Source organism: Monodon monoceros, unplaced genomic scaffold, assembly GCF_005190385.1.
Source record: "Monodon monoceros isolate NGI ecotype Baffin Bay Population unplaced genomic scaffold, NGI_Narwhal_1 Super_Scaffold_7, whole genome shotgun sequence".
Classification (NCBI taxonomy): domain Eukaryota; kingdom Metazoa; phylum Chordata; class Mammalia; order Artiodactyla; family Monodontidae; genus Monodon; species Monodon monoceros.
In genome coordinates, this window is record NW_021703784.1 from 99579035 (window position 1) to 99586121 (window position 7087).

A 7087-nucleotide genomic window follows, 5' to 3' on the forward strand; every position below is an offset into this window, starting at 1 on the left:
GAAGGGGGCGGGTACTTCCGCTCCGGGGGAAAGAGGCGGAGCCTGCGAGGAGAGTAGGCAGGTGATTACCGGCTGCAGCCTGGAGCTTCTGGACCCTGGGAAGGGTTACCGCCGCGTCAGGGGTTGGAGGCAAGACTTTTGGTTTGGGGAGACAGAGGCATTAGCGGGTGACAGGACCCAGGACCTCTGAGTCGTAGGGATGCCCGGGAGTCTCAGGGATGTCTGGTAGCAGGAGCCTCGGAGCTCTTGCTGGGATGATAAGACGTTTTACAGCCCAGGGAGGGGTCAGGGGGGTGCAGAAGGGCTGGAAGTACCCTCAGGAGGTTTGTGGCAGAGGGGGCCAGCTGTCGGGTCCAAGGGTGGCTGTGGGTCCCCCGGGGTGACAGGCCTGGCTCTGCCCTCCCCCAGAACTGCCCTATCCAGATCATGGACCCTGAGGTGTCCCTGCTGCTGCAATGCCCCCCGGGGGGGCTGCCTGAGGAGCAGGTACGGGCTGAGCTGAGCCCTGCCTACGACCGTCGCCCACTGCCAGAAGGGGAGAAGGCCATCACTGCAGTCTGGGAGAGCCGGCTTCAGGCCCAGCCCTGGCTCTTTGACGCCCCCAAGTTCCGCCTGCACTCTGCCACCCTGGTGCCCACTGGCTCGCCGGGGCCACAGCTGCACCTGTGCCTGGGCCTTACTTCCTATCGAGACTTCCTGGGCACCAACTGGGCCAGCTCAGCTGCCTGGCTGCGACAGCAGGGGGCCACCGACTGGGGTGACAAGCAAGCCTACCTGGCAGACCCCTTAGGGGTGGGCGCTGCACTGGCCACTGCTGACGACTTCCTTGTCTTCCTGCGCCGCTCTGGGCAGGTGGCTGAGGCACCTGGGCTAGTGGACGTGCCCGGTGGGCACCCTGAGCCTCAGGTGAGATGCCAGGCTGGGCGCAAAGGCACAAAGACCCAGAGAGCTCGGCTTTGTTTTCCTCATCCCTTAAAGGGGGAGTTGGCCTGGTGCTTATCCGAAAGTCTCCGCTCAGGGCAGCCTCTCAGCCTCCCTGCTGAATCCTGCCCCAGACCCATGGGAAGTTAGGGAATTGGGGGTGGGGGTAGGGATGGAGGACCTAGCTGGACCTGTGGTTTTCCATCTGGAAAAACAGGGCCTGGGTCAGGGGATCACCAAGGCTCTCACTCTGTGCCCAACCAGGCCCTCAGGGCCAGTGAATGTGGGGAAAAGCAGGGCGAGAAGAGGGGAGCAGGGGCTGAGCCTGACCTCTTACAGGCCCTGTGCCCAGGTGGCAGACCCCTGCACATCAACCTCCCTGGGGAGCTGGTGGTGCATGAGCTCTTCTCCAGTGTCCTTCAGGAGATCTGTGATGAGGTGAGTGAGAGGCAGGTGGGACAGAGTGGTGGGCAAGGAGGGAGGGGATAGAACAATCCAGAATTTCACAGGTCTGGGATGGCAGGAGTGTCTGTAGGCATCTGGCTTTTTTTTTTTTTTTTTTTGGCTGCCTCATGTGGCTTGTGGGGTCTTAGTTGCTTGACCAGGGACTGAAACCAGGCCCTTGGCAGTAAGAGTGTGGAGTCCTAATCACTGGACCGCCAGGGAATTCCCAGGCATCTGGCATTGAGCAAAGAGCTTGGCTTTGCAGCTAGGCACACTTGGAGTGGAATTCTAACCCTCATCTCTGTGTGCCTTGTCTCTGTGTTCCTCTTTACAATGGGGACAATAATAAATGTCTTGCCTACTTCCGCCAGGTTTGTTGAAAAGAGGAGTAAATGGGAGTCCCAATTACTTTTTAAATTTTTATTTATTTATTTTTGGCTGCGTTGGGTCTTCGTTGCTGTGCACAGGCTTTCTCTAGTTGAGGCAAGCGGGGGCTACTCTACGTTGCAATGCGCGGGCTTCTCATTGCCATGGCTTCTCTTGTTGCGGAGCACAGGCTCTAGGCGCATGGGCTTCAGTAGTTGTGGCATGTGGGCTCAGTAGTTGTGGCTCGTGGGCTCTAGAGCGCAGGCTCAATAGTTGTGGTGCACGGGCTTAGTTGCTCCGCAGCATGTGGGATCTTCCCGGACCAGGGATCGAACCCGTGTCCCCTGCATTGGCAGGCTGATTCTTAACCACTGCATCACCAGGGAAGCCCCCAGTTACTAAATTGACTTCCCTAGGGTGACCCTGGGCTAACTGTTCCATCTCTCCCGTTGTGGTTTTCCCATGTGAAATGAACATGCCCAAGATCTGACATTCTGTGATTCTGGGCACTTGAACTACACATTGTAAAATGCGGTACAAGGGTAACATGCTGTTCTTCATTGAGGGGGCAGGGATGTGGGCAGTGGGCACTGACAGGTGGTACGCCTGGCCCCAGGTGAACCTGCCGCTGCTCACCCTGAGCCAGCCGCTGCTGTTGGGCATTGCCTGCAATGAGACCAGTGCCGGCCGTGCCAGTGCTGAGTTCTACGTCCAGTGAGTGAGCTCTGGGAGACGGGGTCCTCGGTCCTGGAGTAGGTGGGTGGTTGAGCGGCATGGCTGAGGCAGCTGGGACTCCACAGGGACCTTACAGGGTCTAAGCACTCACCAGGCCACTCTCACATCCTTGTCCAGGTGCAGCCTGACTTCTGAGCAGGTGAGGAAGCACTACACGAGTGGGGGACCTGAGGCCCACGAATCCACAGGAATCATCTTTGTGGAGACACAGGTTTGAGGTGGCAAAGTGTGTCTCATTTGGACAAGGAGCTGGGTTAGGGCTTGCAGAGGCCTGGTGATGCATGTCTGTCTCCTGGGCCTGGGTCAGAGGGGCCTCCCAAATCTCTCAGAGCTTCCCTCCAGAGGCACAAGACCTCATTGGGGATGCCCTCAGCCCAAGGGAGAGGGCCAGAACTGTGGGCACAGCTCCTGCAAGAAACCCGAGGTCGGAATGTTTGGGTCTCACTGTCTTCCCACAGAGTGTGAGGAGGTTGCAGGAGACTGAAATGTGGGACGAGCTCTGCCCCTCAGCCAAAGGCGCCATCTTCCTCTACAACGAATTCCAGGAAAGTTCCACCTAAGTCGCCCTAGAGTCCCCAGCCCTATCACCACAGCTCGGAAGACAATAAAGGACTTTATTCTTGGATTCCGTTGGCATCTGCTGTTTCCGTGAGACAGAGAGAGGGGCCGGGGTGGCTGAGAGAGACAGGACAAGTGACTTGGGGGAAAAAAAGGCCCAGCCTCAGTTTTCCCCTCTGTAAGCTAAGGGCTGTGCCCCCTTGCCAGGCTCCGGTGAAGTTCCAGGCCGATTATGGGGTGGAAACTGCTTTGTGAAACGCGTCTCGCTGCAGAGTGGAGTAACAGCCATGTCCGAGGGAACAGAGCAACGGGGGCTGAGCCGAAAGCCTCACTGAGGGTCAGGCCCCCAGCCGCAGCCTCCCCGGGTGGGCGCTGGCGCCTTTCTGCAAGTCCCCGGGCTGCTGTCTCGATGGGTGGATCCGAGGCATCAAAGGCCAATGGATGTGCGGGGGCGGGGCTTCGCCGCTGTTCCGCACCCTCAGGCCTGTGGGCGTGGTCTGGATGTCTAAGCCAATGAGAGTGTGGAGGCGGGGCCTGAATAGGAGCAGGAAACGGCGGCCGCCGAGGGGTCTGTGAGTGAAGGGGGGGCGGGGCTTGGTGTGGCTCTTCCCGCACCCGCCCCCCGAGCTCCCAGGGTGGGAAGGGGGGTCTCGGCGTCCGGGGCTGGTTGTACAGACGCCCGGGTCAGAGGCGGGGACAGGGCCAGGACATTGGGGTCTGGTCTTCAGCAGGGAGGTTCCACCCGCCCCTGAGTCCCCCGGGCCTGCTTCAGTTTTCCTTTGCATCTCAACGGGGCCAGGCCCCTTCCCTCTGCCCCTCACCCCCACCCCTCATCCCCGCTGCAGTGGTTGAAGTCTGCTCCCGTCCCACTGTTCTTTGTGACCTTTCACCAGCTGCCCGCCTGCCTTCATGCTGCCCCTGCGCCTGCGCCGGCTGTGGCCCCACAACCCTCCCACTCGGTTCTTCGCAGCGGCCGCCCGGCAGGGGTGAGTCGGGCGCCTGGGGCCGGGCCCGGTCGTTCAGTAGGTTTTTGTGGCTGGCCTGCCCAATTCTAGGCCCTGCGCTAGGTGCCGGGATAGTCTAGGTGCTGGGATAGTCGTGATCTCTTACGCTGCGTCAGGCGCCTTACAGGCTTGTCAGATTACCCTCACCTTCACTGCTGAGGGCACAGGATCAGAGATTAAAGGATGACCCCCCAAGGTCATACAGAGAGTTAAGTGGCACATCTGGAATTTGAGCCCAACCAAACCCAATGCACATTCCACAACTCAGGTGGTTGTCAAGCATCGCTGTGCATAACCCAGGCGGGGTGTGGGGAGCTTACAAAACTGCAGATTCCTGGGCGCTGCTCTGGAGATCCTGATTTGCAGGAATGAGGTGGGCCTCAAGAATCTATTTTTTAAAACATGCTTTTCAGGCGTTTCTGATGCAAGGGGTCTGAAAACTACACTTTGAGACAATCTGATCTGCCCCTTACCTGGAACACTCAAAAAGGGAGGGATGATTTCGAGATCTCCCTTGGCACCTGCCTCAGCCCCCTCAGCATCTGGATGCTGAGTTGAAGGGTGTGGTCCAGCGGGGCTGGGACGGGCAGGGAAGGGGTATCCTCTGTGTTTTCCTTAGCCCCTGCAGGTTTGGGCCTCTCTCCACAGGTCTGGCCCCAGTAACTACTATGAACTGTTGGGGGTGCATCCTGGTGCCAGCGCTGAAGAAGTTAAACGAGCTTTCTTCTCCAAGTCCAAAGAGGTACCAGTGGTCTTAAGTGGAGTGGGGAAGGGAAGTCTGAGCCAGATGGGGTCCGCTCCAAATTCTCAGGAATGGAGCTGAGAGGCTCACTCTGGCTGGTGCACATTCCCTCAGCTTTCATAGGGAGGGGGAGCTGCCCCAAGGGGAGAGGTCTGGCCGGGTGGAAGGAAAGGCTGTGGGGCAGGAGCCAGGAGTCCTGTCTGATGGGCTGGGTTTGGTTCTCTTGACCTGCCTGCTCTTGAGAAAGCTGGGACCAGGGCATCCAATGAGAGCCAGGCAGCAGGTGGAGAGGGCTTGAACAAGGGGAGGGGGCAGGAGTTTGTGCTTCCTGACTCTCTGGTCTTCTAGAGGGATGTGCAGGCCTGAGAGTGAGGGTCACTGCCCAAGGAGGGCCTCTGGGTATGATATGAGCCCTTGTGGGTGGATATTATCAGGATATTATCAGGTCATGGGAAGGGAGATGAGGGGAGTCCTGCCCCACCCCAGCTGCACCCTGACCGGGACCCCAGGAACCCAGCTCTGCACAGCCGCTTTGTGGAGCTGAGTGAAGCGTACCAAGTGCTGAGCCGTGAGCAGAGCCGCCGCAGCTATGACCACCAGCTCCGCTCAGCAGCTTCCCCAAAGTGTCCAGGAACCACAGCCCATCCCAGGTCTGCTCATCAGGCACACAGGTACAGTAGTCCTGCCCCCAGCGTGCCACCCCCAAGTCTCCTGGGGAGCCCCGTCTTTACACTGTCTCTTCTTCTACCTCCCAGCAGCTCCTGGGCACCCCCCAATGCAAAATACTGGGCCCAGTTTCATGAAGTGAGGCCTCAGGGACCAGAGTCAAGGCAGCAGCAGCACAAGCACAACCGGCGGGTGCTGGGGTACTGCCTCCTGATCATGCTTGCAGGCATGGGCCTGCACTATGTTGCCTTCAGGTGCGCGTCCCCCTAGGGTGATGGGCAGAGGGCAGGAGGGTGGGTGAAGCCCAGTGTCAGCCATCCATCCATACCACCCCTGTGGCCTGCACCCTTGTGTCTCTCAAGCTAAGAACTGCATGAAATAGGTCTCCTCCAGAGTCTCGTCTTATTTAGCAAAGGCAGCTCTGCACTAAGGGCTAATGTCATTTTCAGTTTTTTATAATTTGGATTTAAATCTTTGGTGCTGGTTGCCAGAGAGTGCTGGAGCCAACCAGAATCCTGCACAAGAAGGAAATGCATTGAACTGGGCCTCGCCAGAAACTGCCTTCATTTGTTTAGCAGTTGCTGTTTTCCTGCCACTCTCTCATGCGCGCCATTGCCACTGAGGTTCGATAGCAAACACACCTAAAGGCTGGTGCACACTGCTAGCAGTGTGCCTAGTTCAGTGATGGAGTTAGATGAACACACCTTTCTAGTCGCCTTGAAGGACCTCCATGACAGAGCTGCTGTCACCACCTTCAGGACAGTCAGGGACCTGGGTCGCCATTAGGCCCTGGACAAGAACCAGCTACTCTGTGCCCCTTTCCTCATCTAGCACAGGCAGTTAGCTGAGGTCCCCACAAGTGTAAAGCTGTGAGACCCTCAAGTGGGGTAGAGGGGGGTGGGACTTGGGAGACAGCGGGGATTGGGGATTCCCAGAGTCGGTTGTAACCCCCTTGCAGGAAGCTGGAGCAGATGCATCGTAGCTTCATGGATGAAAAGGATCGGATCATCACAGCCATCTACAATGACACTCGGGCCCGGGCCAGGTCTGTCCCAGCTCTTTCCTGCCCTCTCCTCACTGTCCTGGCACCACCCTCCAGGATCCCAACCTGACCACCAGGTACTCTCCCCTGCAGGGCCAACAGAGCCAGGCTCCAGGAGGAGCAACGGCTGGGGCAGCAGCTGCAGCCACCACCCGGGCCTCCTCAAGGCCCCGGGATCGTGCCCCCCGGCCCCAGCCCCTGAGCGGTTCACCTTGGAGAGCACACCTTGGATGGGGCCTGCGGTGTGCTCCCTTCTGGGACACCCCACTCCCCAAAACGCGTGCAATAAAGTGATTCTCAGAGCTCTTGTCTGGCTCGCTCCAACAGGCCCAGAGCCCCCGGCCCGGGCCCCGCCCTCCGGGCTCTGGCGGCGGCCACCCGGGAGCCCGGCCCCCTGGGCGGTGCGTCCCCTTTCCCCTGCTGCGGCAGGAGGTGGGGTGTGTGTAGAGGGGGCGGGCCCCGCCGGCGGCCTCGCCCCCCCTCCCCCACCCCGCCCCCGCCCCGCGGCCCGGTGGGGAGCGCGTGTCTGGGTCACATGAGCCGCCCGCCCGCCAGCCCGGGCCCGGCCCCCCGCCGTCCCCGCCGTCCCCGCCGCCCGCCGCCGCCACC

At 59.7% G+C, this 7087-nt stretch overlaps 2 protein-coding genes across 8 annotated transcripts; both read left to right on the forward strand.

Annotated features, from left to right (window-relative positions):
- The first annotated feature begins 39 nt into the window (after positions 1–39).
- NUDT22 (nudix hydrolase 22) lies at positions 40–3091 on the forward strand. Of its 3 annotated transcripts, none has more exons than XM_029209447.1 (6): positions 40–61; positions 409–906; positions 1261–1359; positions 2348–2445; positions 2584–2677; positions 2925–3091. In XM_029209447.1, exons 2-6 carry the CDS (start codon positions 427–429, stop codon positions 3024–3026), a joined length of 873 nt encoding a protein of 290 aa, XP_029065280.1. In that variant the 5' UTR covers positions 40–61; positions 409–426; the 3' UTR covers positions 3027–3091. The 3 variants fall into 3 exon arrangements, with proteins under 3 accessions (XP_029065280.1, XP_029065279.1, XP_029065281.1); XM_029209446.1 differs by having other exon boundaries at positions 48–129; XM_029209448.1 differs by lacking the exon at positions 40–61 and adding an exon at positions 115–122.
- Positions 3092–3380: 289 nt separating this feature from the next.
- On the forward strand, positions 3381–6780 carry DNAJC4 (DnaJ heat shock protein family (Hsp40) member C4). Of its 5 annotated transcripts, none has more exons than XM_029209441.1 (7): positions 3381–3592; positions 3918–4010; positions 4677–4770; positions 5205–5441; positions 5529–5690; positions 6395–6481; positions 6572–6780. In XM_029209441.1, the coding sequence occupies exons 1-7, from the start codon at positions 3466–3468 to the stop codon at positions 6678–6680; spliced, it is 909 nt and encodes a 302-aa protein (XP_029065274.1). In that variant the 5' UTR covers positions 3381–3465; the 3' UTR covers positions 6681–6780. The 5 variants fall into 5 exon arrangements, with proteins under 5 accessions (XP_029065274.1, XP_029065276.1, XP_029065275.1 ...); XM_029209443.1 differs by having other exon boundaries at positions 3407–3596; positions 5257–5441; XM_029209442.1 differs by having other exon boundaries at positions 3419–3596; positions 5257–5441; positions 5526–5690.
- Positions 6781–7087: the final 307 nt, after the last annotated feature.